The sequence below is a fragment of the Hypanus sabinus genome, chromosome 7 (assembly GCF_030144855.1).
Source record: "Hypanus sabinus isolate sHypSab1 chromosome 7, sHypSab1.hap1, whole genome shotgun sequence".
NCBI classification, from domain to species: Eukaryota; Metazoa; Chordata; class Chondrichthyes; order Myliobatiformes; family Dasyatidae; genus Hypanus; species Hypanus sabinus.
This window is the reverse complement of record NC_082712.1, coordinates 33,604,010-33,620,872: the sequence shown is the minus strand read 5'-3', so window position 1 is coordinate 33,620,872 and position 16,863 is coordinate 33,604,010. Positions and strand designations below refer to the sequence as shown.

The 16,863-nt window shown below is 43.2% G+C and overlaps 1 protein-coding gene across 19 annotated transcripts in view; it reads right to left on the bottom strand.

The window, feature by feature from the left end:
* Nucleotides 1-8,703: 8,703 nt before the first annotated feature.
* LOC132396665 (microtubule-associated serine/threonine-protein kinase 4-like) overlaps nucleotides 8,704-16,863 on the bottom strand; it is a 398,948-nt gene continuing 390,788 nt past the window's right edge. For all 19 annotated transcript variants that reach the window (XM_059974425.1, XM_059974427.1, XM_059974426.1 and 16 more), the window contains 3 exons: nucleotides 15,171-15,307; nucleotides 14,234-14,412; nucleotides 8,704-12,131 (listed from right to left, as the gene is read on the bottom strand). In XM_059974425.1, coding sequence (XP_059830408.1) covers nucleotides 10,126-12,131; nucleotides 14,234-14,412; nucleotides 15,171-15,307 — 2,322 coding nt within the window. In that variant the 3' untranslated portion in view covers nucleotides 8,704-10,125. The remainder of the gene's footprint in view (nucleotides 12,132-14,233; nucleotides 14,413-15,170; nucleotides 15,308-16,863) is intronic.

The window sequence follows — 16,863 nt, the reverse complement described above, 5'->3', positions numbered from 1 at the left end:
GGTGTCAGGGTCAGGGGCATCTTGGATTGTGTCCACAGCATTTTGGAGGGAGAGGGAGAGCAGCCAGATATCTTGGTACTGAGGAGAGAATTTAGAGAGTTAGGAAGAGAGCTGAGGAGCAGGACCTCCAGGGTAGTAATTTCTGGATTGCTACCTGTGCCATGCGCTAGGGAGGGTAGAAACAGGATGATCTGGCAGATAAATGTGTGGCTGAGCAGATGGTGCAGGGGGAGGGCTTCAGATTCTTGGATTATTGGGATCTTTTTTGGCAGAGGTATGACCTGTACAAAAGGGATAGGTTGCACCTGAACCCGAGGGGGACCGATATACTTGCGGCAGGTTTGTTAGAGCTGTTGGGGAGGGTTTAAGCTAATTTAGTAAGGGGGAGGTGGGAACCAGAGTGATGGGATTCAGGATAGGACAGATTGTAAAAAGGTAAAGACAGTGTGCAGTTAGACTGTCAGGAAGGATAGGCAGATGACTGGTCAAAATTACAACCAGCAGGGTGAGTAACAGTGCATTGGAGATGCAGAAATCATAAAGGGTAGCAAATCCATACTCAAAGTGTTATAGCTCAGTGCATGGAGTACAAGAAATAAGGTGGATGATCTGTTGTGCTTCTATGGATTGTTCAGTATGATTTTTTTGGCCATCACTGAATCGTGGCTGAAGGATGGTTGTATTTGGGAGCTGAATGTCCAAAGTTACACATTGTATCAGGGGGATAGGAAGACAGGCCAAGGGGGTGGTGTGGCTCTCTGGTAAAGAATGGCATCAAATCATTGGAAAGATATGACTAGGATCAGAAGAATCCTTGTGGATTGAGCTAAGAAACTGCAATGGTAAAAGGGCCCTGATGGTAGCTATATACAAGCCACCAAATAGTAGCTGGAGGTGGACTCCCGATTACAATGGGAAATAGAAAAGGTGTGTCAAAAGGATTATGTTATGATAGTCATAGGAGATTTTAACATGCAGATAGATTGGTAAAATCAGGTTGACAATGGGTGCGAGGGAAGAGAAGTGAATGCAGATACTATCACAAGGGAGAAGGTGCTCAAAAAGCTTAAAGATCTAACAGTATATAAGTCACCTGGACCAGATGAACTGTGCCCTAGCGTTCTGAAGGAGGTAGCGTCAGAGATTGAGATGGCATTAGTAATAATCTTTCAAGAATCATTGGGATCTGGCATGGTTCTGGAGGATTAGAAAATTCAAAGCATCACTCCACTCTTTAACAAAGGGTGGAGGTAGCAGAAAGGAAATTACAAACAAGTTAGCCTGACCTCAATGGTTGGGAAGATATTGGGAGTCAATTGTTAAGGATGAGGTTATGGAGTACTTGGTAACACAGGGCAAGGTAGGACAAAGTCAGCATGGTTTCCTTAAGGGAAAGTCTTGACTGGTGAACCTGTTGAAATTACAAGTAGGAGAGTTAAAGGTGATGCACTGGACATTGCATATTTGGATTTTCAGATGATCTTTGACAAGGTGCCACACTTGAGGCTGCTTCCCACATTATTCCAGGGAAGTTGCTAACATAATTGGAGCATTAGCTGATTGGGAAGGAGGCAGCGAGTGGGAATAAAAAGATCCTATTCTGGTTGGCTGCCAGTGACCAGTGGAGTTCCACAGGGGTCAGTGTTGGGACCACTTCTTTTTACGCCGTATATAAATAATTCAGATTATAGAAGAGATGGCTTTGTTCTCAAGCTTGCAGATGATACAAAGATTAGTGGAGGGGCAGGTAATGTTAAGGAAACAGAAGGACTTAGACAGATTAGGAGAATGGATAAGAAAGTGGCAAATGAAATACAAGGTTGGAAAGCGTATGGTCATGCACTTTGGTGAAAGAAATAAATGTGAAGATTATTTTCTAAAAGGGGAGAAAATCCAAAAACTTAAGATGCAAAAGGACTTGGGAGTCCTTGTGCAGAACACCCTAAAGTTTAACTTGCAGGTTGAGTCACTGGTGAGGAAGGCAAATGCCATGTTAGCATTCATTTCAAGAGGTCTAGAATACAAGAGCAGGGATGTGATGCTGAGGCTTTAAAAGGCACTGGTGAGGCCTCACCTTGAGTATTCTGTACAGTTTTGGGCTTATCTAAGAAAAGATGTGTTGGCATTGGAGACGGTTCAGAGGAGGTTCACAAAAATGATTCTGAGATTGAAAGGGTTATCATATGAGGAACGTTTGTTGGCTCTGTACTCACTGGAATTCAGAAGGATGAGGGGGGTTCTCATTGAAACCTTTTAATGCTTCCCATGGTGGAGGTGTCTATGACAAGAGAGCACAGCGTCAGGCTAGAGGGGCATCCATTTAAAACAGATGCAGAGAAATTTCTTTAGCCAGAGGGTGGTGAATTTGTGGAACTTGTTACCACAGGCAGCTGTGGAGGCCAGGTGATTAGGTGTATTTAAGACAGAGATTGATGGTTTTTCTTTGATTGGCCACGGCATCAAAGGTTACGTACGGGGAGAAGGCCAGAGAGTGGGGCTGAGGAGGGGAGAAATTAATCAGCCATGATTGAATGGTAGAGCAGACTTGATGGGCCAAATGGCCTAATTCTGCTCTTATGTCTTACAGACTTGTATCCCAGGGTTTGACGTTTTTAAAAAAGATAGAGGGGGAGGTAAAAGTGTGTGTGTGTGGGGGGGGGGGAAGAGATGTATATGCAGGTAGATTAAGGACAGGTGTAAAAACAATAGGATTGTTATCATGGGGGAAATTTCAACTTCCCTAATATAAACTATGACTTTCTGAATGCACAAGGTTTAATGGGGCAGATAGGTGCATCAAGGATGGTTTTTTAATACATAGATAAGCCAACATGAGGAGGGGCTGTACCGGACCTGGTGTTGGGTGATGGTTCTGGTCAGGTGACTGATCTTTCTGTGGGTGAGCATTAGGGAATTGTGACCACAACTACTCAAGTTTTAAGACAGCTACAGATAATGATAAGTGGACCTTGCAGAGAAGTATTAAATTGGTGCAGGGAAATTTCAAGAGCATTAAGGCAGGATGCAGGGAGTGTTAAATGGGAACAGCTGTTTTTTGGCAAGTCCACATCCAACCAACTGCACGGAGAACAGGACAGGCATGTTTCAGTCAGAAGGAAAAACAAGGTCAGCAAAGTAGAGAACCTTGGATGTTGAGGGAATTGATAAATATAGTCAAGAAAAAGGAAAAATATGTAAAACTTAGGAAGCTAGAATCGAACAGAATACTTGAGGATTATAACGGAGCCAGAAGAGAACTCAAGGGAATTAGGAAAGCCAAGAAGGGTCACAAAAAGCCCTTGGCAAGCAGGATTAAAGCGAATCCCAAGGCATTCTATACATATATCAAGAGCAAGAGTATAACTAGGGAGGGGAACAACACTCAACAATAAGGAGAACATTTGCTTCAATGCCGAGGATGTAGGCGAGGTCCTTAATCAGTACTTTACATCAGTATTTACGGAAAAGTCTACAGGAAGTAGGGGATACAACCCAGTCCATCGCGGGGAAAGCTCTCCCCACTACTGAGCTCCTCCATGTGGAGCGTTGTTGTAGGAAAGCAGCAGTCGTCAGAGACCCCCACCAGCAAAGTCACACACTCTTCTCGTTGCTGCCATCAGGGAGAAGGTACAGGAGCCTCAGGACCCACACCACCAGGTTCAGGAACAGTTACTACCCCTCAGCCACCAGGAAGGAGGTACAGGAGCCTCGGGACCCACACCACCAGGTTCAGGAACAGTTATTACCCCTCAACCATCAGGAAGGAGTTACAGGAGCCTCAAGACCCACACCACCAGGTTCAGGAACAGTTACCACCCCTCAACAATCAGGAAGGAGGTACAGGAGCCTCAGGACCCACACCACCAGGTTCAGGAACAGTTACCACCCCTCAACAATCAGGAAGGAGGTACAGGAGCCTCAGGACCCACACCACCAGGTTCAGGAACAGTTACTACCCCTCAACCACCAGACTCCTGAACCAGAGGGGATAACTTCAACTCAAATTTACCTGCCCCATCACTTAACTGTTCCCACAACCTGCAGAGTCACTTTGCTTATTCATTATTATTTCTTTACTCCTGTTTTTGTACTGGCACAGTCTGCTGTCTTTTATGCACTGGTTGTCCGCCTTGTCAGTGCAGACTTCCATTGATTCTTTTATGGTAATTGGATTTTTTTGTGTATGCCCGCAAGAAAAAAATCTCAGGGTTGTATATGGCGACATATACAGAACAGAATTTGATAATAAAGTTATTTTGAATTTTAAGGAGTTAGTGTTGGGTCTTTTAAAGAGCATTAAGGTGGATATACCCCGAGGTTATTGATAAGGACAAGAGAAGAGATTGCTGGGTCCTTGACTAATAGCTGTGTCCTCTCAAACCACAGCCAAAGTCCTAGCTGACCGGTGAGTAGCTAATGTTGTTCCAGTGAACCAAGGTTAATCCTGGAACCTAGAGACCAGTGAGTCTGACGTCAGTAGCAGGGAAGTTACTGGAGAGAATTCATAGGGATAGGATTTATAAGCATTTGGAAAACAATGGCCTTATCAGGGAGAGCCTGCAGTTTTGTGTGAGGCAAGTCATGTCTTACTAACTTCATTGAGGTTTTAGTTGAGCAGACAAAGGTGATTGACAAAGGTAGAGCTGTGGATGTTGTTCACGTAGATTTTAGTAAGATATTTGGTAAGGGCCCACCTGGGAGAATCATCCAGAAGATTAAGATTCATGGGATCCATGGTGAACTGGTTGCTCGGATTCAGAACTGGCATGCCTACAGAAGACAGAGGGTAGTGGTCAAAGGGACTAGTTCTAGTTGGAGGTCTGTGATTAGTGGTGTTCCACAGGGATCTGTACTGGGACCTCTCTGTTGGTAATGTATGTAAATGTCTTGGATGAAAATGTAGATGGGTGGGTCAGTAAGTTTGCAAATATGAAGATTGGTGGTGTTGTGGACAGCACAGAAAACTACCAAAGAATACAATAGGTTACAGATTTTGGGCAAAGAAATGGTAGGTGGCCAAATGTAAAGTGTTGCAACTTGGTAGGTCAATGTAGAGACAGTAGATTTTATGCAGAACCTTTAACAGTATTCATGCGCAGAAGTATTTTGGTGTCCAAGTTCATCGCTCCCTGAAAGTGGATCCACAGGTTGATAGGGTGGTTAAGAGGTGCATGCTTGCCTTTATTAGTCAAGGTACGGAGTTCAAAAGTCAGGAAGTTGCAGCTTCATAAAACTCAAGTTAGTCACATCTGGAGTATTGTAGAGAGTTCTGGTCGCCCCATGATGGGAAGCATGTTGAAGCTTTGGAGATGGTGAAGAAGCGGTTTCCCAGCATGCTGCTTGGATAAGAGGGCACATGACATAACAAGAGGTTGGACAAACTTGAGTTATTTTTTCTGGAGCGATAGAAAATGAGGGGAGATCTGATAGATGTTTATAAAATTATGAGAGGCATAGAGAGAGCAGACAGAGAGCATCATTTTTCCAGAGTTGAAATGTCTAATATCAGAAGACATGTATTTAAGAGGGGCAGGTAATCTCAAGGGAGATTTGATGGGTGTTTTTTCCCCTCAGAGAGGGTGATAGGTGCCTAGAATGTGCTGCTGGGGTGGTGGCAGAAGCAGGTCCATTAGAGACTTTTCAGAGACATTTCGATGGGCACATGAATGTGAGGAGGCAAAAGAGATTAGTTTAGTTGGCCATTTGATTACTGATTTGGCACAACACTGTGGGCCGAAGGGGCCTGTTGCTGTGCTGTATTGTTCTATAGTAATCTGACCTAATCTCCTACTCCTATACTCACCCATATGCAGCACCTAAAGTAATCCAAAGATTACACCTGAGAGGTTTAGTTCTTTAATCTGTTAGCCTACTTCCCTAAATTCATCCCTCTTTTTACCCACGCCGTTGGTACCAAGGTGAACTCCGGTATCCAGCTGTTGTCTCCCCTTCCCCCTTTTGCACCAATTTTGTGACAGCCTTGACCATGGCACCAGGGGGGCAACATACTATCCCAATTTAACATCTGTGGCTGCAGGCATGCCTGCCTGTTCCCCTCACTGCTATTGCCCTTGGACTGTTGTAAGCTGGGCCCTGATTAAACTCCACAGACATCCAATCACTCTGATCTGGGACTGTTGTGTTCTAGGCCCCTATTGGGCTCCACAGAGATGCAAGCGCTCCCCCACCAACTTTAACATGGAGAGAAATTACCTGCTCACCCCCCCCCCCAACCCCCTTCCTTGGGCTGGTGGTCACCCATTTATTTACCGACTAGCTTTCCTCATGCTGTGCGTTGTCCGTCTCTATAAAACCACGTTTTCCATGTAATTCTCAGCTTTGTTCAGCACTCATGTTCCAAAATGGAATGAATTCAGATCATACGTGGCATCATGGAATACCCACGTACTGCAAAATGTACAACAAGCACAAACAGAAAGGCCCCCTGAAAATGCAGTCTCCGTTCCCACACTGAATTTATACAACAAATAGTGACAATATTTCCAAGTTGATAGGATGGTTAAGGCAGCTCATGGCATATTGGCTTCATTTAGTTGGGAGACTGAGTTCAAGAGTCACAAGGTAATGTTGAAACTCTGTAAGACTGATTAGACACCACTTGGAATATTGTGCTCAGTTCCAGCTGCCTCATTATAGGAAGGATGTAGAAGGTTTAGAGAGGGCGCGGAGGAGATTTACCAGGATGCTGTCTGGATTAGTGAGCATGTCTTATGAGGGTAGGTTGAGCAAGCTAGGGCTCTTCTCTTTGGAGTGAAGGAGAAGGAGAGGTAACTTGATAGTGGAGTACAAGATGATAGGAGGCATTGATAGAGTGCACAGCCCGCACCATTTTCCCAGGGCAGCAATGGATATTACGAGAAGACATCATTTTAAGGTAGTTGGAGGAAAGTATAAAGGGAACGTCAGTGGTAAGCTCTTTACACAGAGTAGTCAGTGCCCTGTGTAGGAGGGGCAAATATATTACGGACGTAAGTCCGTATGGAAGAAATTTTTAGGTGGACACGTGGATGATAGAAAAATAGAGGGTGAGAGAGGACAGGTGAGGTCTTAGAGTAGGTTAAAAGGTGGGCACAACATTGTGGGTCAAAAGACCAGTACTGTTCTACATTCATAATACTTGTGGATCATCTACTCAAAAAGCACCAAAGTCAAAGTCATACTGTCCAACCAAAGGCCAATGTTGAGAAGCCCCCCTGGACTCTCCACTTTGGAGCTTCTTCACTCACCAGAACCAGCTGTCTGAGATAACACTACAGGAGCACAGTGAAAACAAGCTGCTTCTCTGCCTCTTTTTACATTACCATATTGCACTAGTCCAGTCAGAATTATTAATTCAGCCTCTATTGAATAAGCTACAATTACAAAGGTCTCCAACCAAACAGCTTCATTTATCTCCTCACCTGAAACTGAAAATTCCAACTAAATGCTTGAAGATATCACTGCAAGAGTCACCAGCTTAAGCCCTGACTTTAAGATTGGAATTGGATTAGATTTTTTTTAAAAATTTCTACATGTACAGTGGAAAAACTTGCCTTGCTTACTATTCTTACAGATCAAATTATTACATAGTGCATAGAAGTAGAACAAAGCTTAAAAAATAACAACGCAGAATAAAATGTAACAGCTATAGAGAAAGTGCAATGCAGGTGCAAGATCTTAACAAGGTGGACTGTGAGGTCAGGAGTCCACCTTTTCGTACTAGGGAACTATTTAATAGCTTTAATATTCCTGTAACAGTAGGGTAGTAGTTTTCCCTGCGCCCGATGGTACGTGCTTTCACCCTTTTGAATCTTCTGTCCAATGAAGAGGGGAGAAGAGAGAATGATGTGGTATTTGTTAATACTGGCTGTTTTATTAAGTAGCAAGTAGTATAGACAGGGTCAACAGAGGTAATGCACACTTACCTCTCACTCACCAAAGCTCATACTCCGTGGAAGCTGTGTAATGGGATTTCAGTGGACAGACCCTTCAGCCAGAGAGCTGGGGAGCCTGAGATAATCCTTGCTGCCTCACTGGGCTCCATCAGCCCTGGTGCTGGGTAGGAAACCCCATTCCGGCCCGGGCCCACACAGCGGCTGGAAGACAGTCCCCCTGAGGATGTCTGGGTGATCTAATGTTGATATTGGGGTGGAAGATCAGTTTGGTCTCAGACCATGCACACCTCCCTCAGATGGAAACAACTTACAGACCTTTGCCCCTTGTGGCTATAGTGACAAACTATAGATGTCAAGAAGGCTCAGGAGAAAAGTTTGCTCAACAGGTTCTTTCCTTTGGAATCCTAATTTGATAAGATTTTAATGCAGAATATTGCATTAACAAATTGCCCAACCACAAGTGCAGAGTGAGACTTGAACATTAAAGTTTGAAAGTGACATTCAAAACCAACTTGCGAGCATCTTGTAATGGACTGCCTGGACAGAGCACGGTCGTTTCTTTTAACATGCTGCTGTCCTACAATCAAATCTCACAGTGCAAAATGTTCTGGAAATTACAGAAGGTTAGCCTTAAATATTCTAGAAATACAAAGTGGCCCGGTTATTTTTTTTCATTGGTTACTCACTCATTCACTTACAAAGACCAAACATCATCCCAGAAGGACTTTGGAAATTCCCATCTTTGATTTCTTTACTTAAGTACCCCTTTCTGAAAGAACCATGAGATTTCCTCTGATGTAATGAACTAGACACCTTTTCATGCTGAAAACCATTTATTTTTTTGTGATATGCAAATGCATAAGTATAAATATTTTTTTCCATTACGATGCAACAGTTAGAACATTCACTAAGCTCTGTGGTGGAAAAACAAACACAGAAGCTGCAAACATTTTATTGTTGTATTGCACAGTTCTGACAGCATATTTCAAACCATTGCTTTAAGCATCAGTCCAACTACAGCGAGTACTCCAAGCCTACAGGTACAGCACAAACCGAACGTCACCTGCACCACGACAAACGCAATAAACCGGATCCCACACAGCCCAAAATTCTTCACATGTTCAACAGTTGGTTGGTACATTACTACCAAAACACTAATTCATACATACACAAGCAAAATACCTGTGAGGTTTCCAAAATGGCACACACAGATTTGGCAAATGTAGAATTGCCATATAGTTATTTACATCTCTAATACATTTTGTAAACAAATGTTTAATATGCTTTAAAACCAGCTAAGAGCACAGATTCTTTTTAAAGGCTGGAGAATGGGAAATAACTCCTTCACAGGGATTTGTCTCTACTGACTAACACATACCCGAAGCCTTCTCAGCACTACCATATGTTCCTACTTCTGCATTCCTGCTTACTTAAACCAAAACAAAGACCAAGTCCCATTATTTTCTACACAGAAACAGATAAAGGCTTAGCAAGATTAATTTAAAACGTCAATTCCATTCAGCACTGAGTGGCTCCAACGGGTCCCCAGTTCTTTTTTAAAACAAAAAAAACCCATAAGCATACTTTATGTACAAGTTTTTCCTTAAATAAATGATGTTTCTTGAAATGGACGGAGCTACCCAATGCATTCAAATGGAATGTATATTTTAGCATTACCTGCTAAAAACAGCAAGCTTCTCTACAGCCACACAATGTCCATTAACACAGCAATTTCTACTGAATGTCACCAAAGGATGTTTTCATGTGGAAAATTGCTATCGATGAAGAACACCACATTTTAACCACAAAATTAACATTTTATTCATTTTACCACAGAGTGTAAGTAGTGTTCTTGTGTACTTATGGTGAAAGTGTCTGCAAATGTTCTTCTCCCCACCCCAGTTTGCAAAAGCCATTTATTACATTATATCTACATAAAAGATCTTTTTGCACCCAATATCTCAGACATTCAAGTGATCTTTTATAAATATCAGATTATTTCTATTGGTCATTATAAACAAAGTAATTGAGGACAGTGAGGGAAGGGATGGGGTAGCAAAAAGGAAGGCAGTAAACAATGTTTGACTTGGTGAAAATATCAACCCAAAAGCTTTAGCTACTGAGGATGGGATTCTGCCATGCTTACGAAGGAAAAGAACTGCTGTCTATTAAGTTATACCTTCTGCAACTTCACCTCGTTCTCTTCACAAGAGCCCTCCATTTTGACCTGCTATGAACTCTTCGGCTGTGTGTCTTGTAATATTTTCTTTGGACAGAGTTTCTGGCTGCTTGTGGCCACCTCCGAGTGCGTGCTACAAGAACGCTGCTCTGCAGTGGGCAGCCTTGTTGGATCTTTGCAAGTCTTCTCTTTCATCACAGTACATGCCTGCAAGTGACTGACTTGCTCATTTCCTTTTAAGCCCATGGTGTCTTTAGCCAGAGTAGCTGCACTTGCTTCTGAACCTGTGCTCTGGACTGCAGACCCAAGGCTGCAGTCAGCCTTGCAGGTTCCATCCTTGACTGAATGCGTTGAACTGCTTTTTGCCTCAGTCTCTTTGTCCACTGGTAAAGCTTCAACAGATAAACAACCAAGTGGCAAGTTTTGAGAAATGCTCTTTGTTTTGTCTACCTTGCCACACAGACTATCAAGCGTGTTGCTTTTAGAAGGAGCATTGTGAATAGAGCTGGGTTTCTGATGTAACGTGCTCTTCACTACGGAACCCTGCTGCTCAGATCTTTTTGATAAACATGTCTCTACCTTTGAGGTACTAGGGCCTGACAAGAAAGCAATATCAAGTGTGCCTTCCAGTGGCTTTAAACTGACAATAGATCGACTGTCCATTTTACACTCAGTCGTTTGTCTTGGTGCATTCTCGGTCACCAAACCGAGCTGTGCTTTGTCTAAAGAGACCTGAGCCATGCCAGTTACTATCTTAGGACAGTCAGTTGGTATTGGCCTCAAGTGACTGTGAGCAATGCAAGTAGTGTTTGGTGATGTGTTGTTTCTCTTCACAAATGCAGAGTCCTCTTTTCCTGTAGCTATTAAAGGCTTTGGCTGATTGTTATGGAGAGTTGTGGTTATTTCACTCTTGAACATTTCTGGTGAACCTTTTCCACTGCAACATTTCTTGCTTCCCAAATGCTCCATGTTGATGGCTTTGGTTTCCAATCCTTCAGAACCAGCTGGCTCTTTAGTGTGTTTTCCAGTCAGTTCCAACCCACCATCCTTTCCACAGAACGTCTCCACCTTTTGGGATGGGTTTGAGAGCTTCTCAGAGCTCGCTATGTTGGACACTGACATACAGCTCACAACCTCTGAATCGGGCAGGGCTGATGGGCAGTCCTCGTGAACGTCAGAGCTTGTACTTGGCTCTTGGTCAGAAAGTAACGACGGGCCACTTACAATGCTGCAGCGTTGGTTTGGAAGTTGAATTTTAATGTCATTGCACTTAAAGTCTTCAGCCCCTTCCACAATGGCCTCAGCCTCCTCCCCGGTCTCTGGAGCTGCTTTCTCATGCCCGGAGTTTGGCTCCTGTATTGCGTTTTGTTTCTGAAGGGATTCACGCCTGACGTTCCAGTTGGTCTTCTTCTTCATTGCTGCCTCCTTTAGCTTCTCTTTCTCAGCTTCGTCCATTGACTCCTGCCTTCCCATCTTTCTTGCTACAGGGCGCTTGAGGCACCCTTGTTCCACAGGGCGGACTTTGGTGACGGATGGCATTTCAAATGCATTCTCTTCTAAGCTATGCAGACACAGGTCCCGTGGCACGGACTCCTTCCTCCCCTCTGCTTGGGAGGCCTCGAGGCTGTGCTTACGAGTGCACAACTGCTTCTTGTCAGAAGTGTAAGATGGAGAAAGCTTCTCGGCGGACTGCACTCTCTTCAGTAATGGCGACCTGGGGGGCTCGGCACTCTTTGGCCGAACCATGTGCCTCAGAATAGTGGGTGGTGAGTGCATCTTGCCCGGAAAAGGTTGCGGCATTTTGGAACCCACAACTGAGTGTCCGAGCAAAGGTGATGGTGACCTCTGAGGTGAAGTTGGCTGTGGCGTCGGAGAAGGGGTTCGTGCCAGGGGAGATAGCGGGATGTTACCGGCTGATTTACGTCTCCCCGATCTATACCTTTGTCCACTTAGCTTTGAGCTTAATCCATGAAGAGTACTTGGTCTGATGTGACCAGAGCCAGCAGGTGAATTTGGAGCACTTGAGCTAGGGGAACTGCTTTGTGAGGAATTTGTACCTGTTGAAATACATTACAATGGTTAGTCATCAGTTCTGGAGGTGGGAGGGTGCTGGGAGGTTGGGGAGTTCATGAGGGAGGGAGAGGTGGCTGAAGGAATGGACAGATAAGGTGGTGTGCGGTCGATGGGGGGTTGTGCGGAGTCGCAAGGAGGACAAAGGGAAGAGAGAGCAGTGGGGTCAGCAGAGCTGCTGGTAATGAGACCCTCAACTCTTCAGACCAAACATAAAAGTCAGAAGATACCAGGCAACAGTAGTACCGGCCCTCCTGTACACTTCTAAGACACAGACTGCCTACAGCATGATTCTTGAGCGACTGGAAAAATATGCCAGCAACATTGGCTCTGCTCAGCTGAAGAATTTCACTGGAAAGAGAAGCAAACCAACATCAATGTCCTCTCCCAGGGTCTTTTAAGACACTTTTGGATAAGTACATGGAGCTTAGAAAAATAGAGGGCTATGGGTAACCCTAGTATTTTTAAGGTAGGGACATGTTCGGCACAACTTTGTGGGCTGAAGGGCCTGTATTGTGCTGTAGGTTTTCTATGTTTCTACAATGCCAGGTACTGAGGCTCTCATCAGACAGAGCTGAGCTGACCATATCATTCACATTCTGCACATAGGCCACAGCAAGATTCTACAGGAAAAGGAAATTCTGTTGAGATTTTGGAAGATGGGTTATACTGAGGCATCCTCTGGAAGAAGTAAAGAAAGGTGTCAAAGGCAAAATTAAAATTTTCTTCCCTTGAAACCAAAATTTCTTTTTTCACAAAAACTGTTTTAGCTTTGAAAGAAAATATTTACTGACAGGTCTGAGAAGATACTCTGGCCTAAAGATTCAGTTCACTGCTTCATTGTTATAAGATAAGCACATAAAGATCTATCACTGGTTGCTTAATGGATGGAGTGGTTGGTGGGTAGCTGCCTTGTCTGGGAAGTATGTTACCCAGCATCTTGGATGGGTTCCTTTGTGGCATATTTTAAACAAACAAATTCAGGCGCTCTCCACTGCACTGAATTCTGAACTCTGCCAAAGGAAGAGATTACCAAGTGGACACAGAAGATAATTCAAGGATGTGCTCTAAATCTCCTTGAAGAGAAAAAGGATCTAGTGCTTTTCCGGTGTATATGATGAATAAACTCTTCTCGGGCTTCCAGCCGGGTACAGGTATCGATTATAACCAATGTTTCAATGACAAACTCTGCCAGCTTCATTAGGGATGATGCCTAGTTCATGTCTAGTCCAGTGATATATATATCCCCCGTCGCCCATCCCTCCTAATTGGATTGTCCCCATCCAATCAGTCTCACCTTGCTTACAATTGAATTCCAAATTTCCAGGGACACCTGATTGGTTGAGGACAATCCAATTGGGGGGGGGGGGGGGAGATGGGGGTATAAATACCACCGTACTAGACTTGCCTAGGCATCATCCCTGATGAAGATAGCAGAGTTTGTCACTGATATGTTGGTTAAAAACAAAAATCAATAACTGTAACTGGCTGGAAGCCTGACAAGAGTTTCCATGATCACTCAAAATGAAGGAGCATTCAGATTGACATTATAAACCTTAACTGCATGCATCAGGAAAACACAGAAGCCCTGTATATAAGTGACGATAGCAGCATATCACCTCACAAACTTATCGCCCACCCAATCCACACACCTCTTGCCCTATCTGTGGAACAGTCTGCAGTTCCCTCGTTAACTTAATTACCCACTTTATGACAGGCAAACCCAGAGTGGAACATATTATTTTCAGTCCCAAGGATTGCCCCAGAGGAGGAATCTTTGTGCATGATACTGGATATTATAATAATAGAGAAAATGGCTGTTTTCTGTAATAAAATTTGACAGCACATATTGCCTCAGGGTGCCCACATTTGACAAAATACCTTTAAAAGAATTGCAAAATTAAGAGAATCTGTGGTAATTTATTTTCCAGGTTTTACTTATCCGATTTATCCAGTTGCGACTAAATTAGCCGCATCTCTTATTTGCTTGACTTAATCTAGAAGATTTAATCACTATCATTATACCTGACGGGCTGTCTGTTAATTCAATTTCAGCACAGGTAACCTGTTAAGCAAGCGCAATACTAACCGGACTGAAAATCAGGAGCTGAGCGGAAGGTTTGCGTTGGTGACCTGGGCGATAAGCTGTGTGTGGGTGACCCAGGCATACTGTCACTGGATGACAACGAGCGGTTCAGGGACGAGAAACTCCGGCTGCTGTGAAGTATGACAGGCTGCTTTGCAAACTTTTTAAAGAGAGATCTCCTCCTGTTTACAAATAAGAGAGGCTCGAGTTAAACTTTGCAAACTTCACTTATGATAAGGTTATTAAGGAATTGAACTGTTTGGCTTGCAGTACGTGCCTGGACTGGATGGCATGCATTACTGAATTCTCAAAAAGGATGAAAGGTATAGTTACAGTGATTCAGAGCCCCTTAAGCACTAGAGGAGCAGGTGCCGCAGGATGAAGGGGCTAACTGTGATGTTCAAAAGCAGCATTCTTTCTTGCATTGCTGCTCAGTGGCACATCATGCTGTCTGGACGAGAAGATATAAACTCGTCAGTGAAAGATCAGAAAGGGGATGGGAGCACGAAGGGATAAACTGGGAGATTTGGGGTGCGGAAAGCAGGGATAATGAGGGAGTGGAAAGGGGGAGCTGAATAGGAGGAGTGAGATCTATGAAAAGCAGGGTGGAGGGTTCAAAGGTCTGGGGAAGGCTGTGTGGGGAAGTGCACCGAGTCTGTGTGCCTATCCGTGCAAACGTGGTCAGAATGCATCTGCCTTTCAGCACTCTAACACTGCTGACATGCTGCAAGTGCTGTTATTTTTGCATCTAGAGATTTCCAGTCCTGCCCTCTGCCAAAACAGGCGCAAAGCCATTAGACACTCCTCATAAGTTAATCCTTTCATTCTCGGGGTCATTCTCATAAACGTCCTCTGGGCCGTCTTCAAGGAAATAAACTAATCATACTTCGGTTACCATTTCTTGCTTCAACTGCATTCAAGAGCTGGAGCTGGTGATTACCTTTCCTGACCTTCCTTCTTTTTGGTTTTCTTACTACGCCTCATCATTCTGCTTCTGTGGCTGGGTCTTCTTGCTGGGCCAGTTCTGATCGAGGTGTTCTCAAAGGGTGTGGTTGTGATAGCAACCTTGTTTCCACTCTGTTGGCATAGCAAGAAAGAACATAGTCACTGCATGACTGAATGCAAATGTTTCACAACTAATTCTCTCTCATCATTATGCTCAGCTACAATCAGGTCTGAACTAAATGCAAAGCCTGAATTAAAATTAGCACTATAATTCATAACCTTATTGTGCCTTTTAATCAAATGATCAAATTCATCTAGCTCGAAGTTGTGTCACTTTCAAACAAAACTATTTTTTAAAAAACCCTGAGATTTGGTTTTGGAGGCTAATGCTTAGATTGCTGAGCGTTAGACCTTGGCATCTACTATATGATATAACACTGAAACACAGAGTGCACATCCATACACAGCTTTTCCTTTACATTCTTGCATATATCTGGCAAATCCATACACAATAAACCTATCAGCACCTCCAATCAGGACCCACCTCGGAGACAACAGAAAACTGCTGAATTTTACAAAGCAGGCTTTCCCCCAGTGAGATGGTATTAAGCTCTTGAGTTGCTATATGGTGCTTGAGGCTGTATGCATAAATTTTCATAATCCAACAGCTTTCATGAATGCACATCACACTTCTTCACTCATAAAATGCTGGAGGACCAGGTCAGGTCACAGATCTCTCAGTGGGTGAGCATCTGGGAGACGGTGACCATCACTCCCTGGCCTTTAGCATGATCTTTTTTAAAAAAAAAATTTATAAATTTTTTTATTGAATTTTCAAATAGGTTACAGAAAGAAAAAAATTATCAACCCTTCCCCCCTCCCCCCTAACATATCCCTATAGAAAAAAAGAGAAGAAAAAAGAGAGAGAGAGAGAGAGAGACAGAGACAGAGACACAGAAAGAAAGAGAGAAAGAAAGAAAGAGAGAAAAAGAAAGAAAGAGAGAAAGAGAGAAAGAGAGAGAAAGAGAGAAAGAGAGAAAGAGAGAAAGAGAGAAAGAGAGAAAGAGAGAAAGAGAGAAAGAGAGAAAGAGAGAAAGAGAGAAAGAGAAGAGAGAAAGAGAGAAAGAGAGAAAGAGAGAAAGAGAGAAAGAAAGAAAGAAAGAAAGAAAGAAAGAAAGAAAGAATGAATGAATGAATGAATGCCTGGATATCAGAAGATCCCCACATTCTCCATGGAGTTCATAATAGCTTTAATATGTATATTTATTTCTTTCCCCAGATAACCAATGATTTTATCTTCGGAGCACCTATATATTTAATCCTATCTTTTGTAAATAAGGGCACCAAATTTTCAGAAATATTTCATATTTATCTCTTAAATTATAAGTAATTTTTTCAAGTGGAATGCAGCTAAAAATTTCATTCTTCCAACAATCTATACTTAAGTATGGATCTGATTTCCAAGTAACCGCAATAGCCTTTTTGGCTACTGCCAATGCAATTTTTATGAATTCTTTCTGATATTTATTCAATTTGGATTTCGATTTTATCCCTTCAATATCGCCTAGTAAAAATAATGTTGGATTACGTGGAAGTTGTATTCCAATAACTTGTTCCAGTAAAACTCTTAAATTTATCCAAAAAGGTTGAATTTTAAAACAAGACCAAGTAGAGTGTAAAAAAGTACC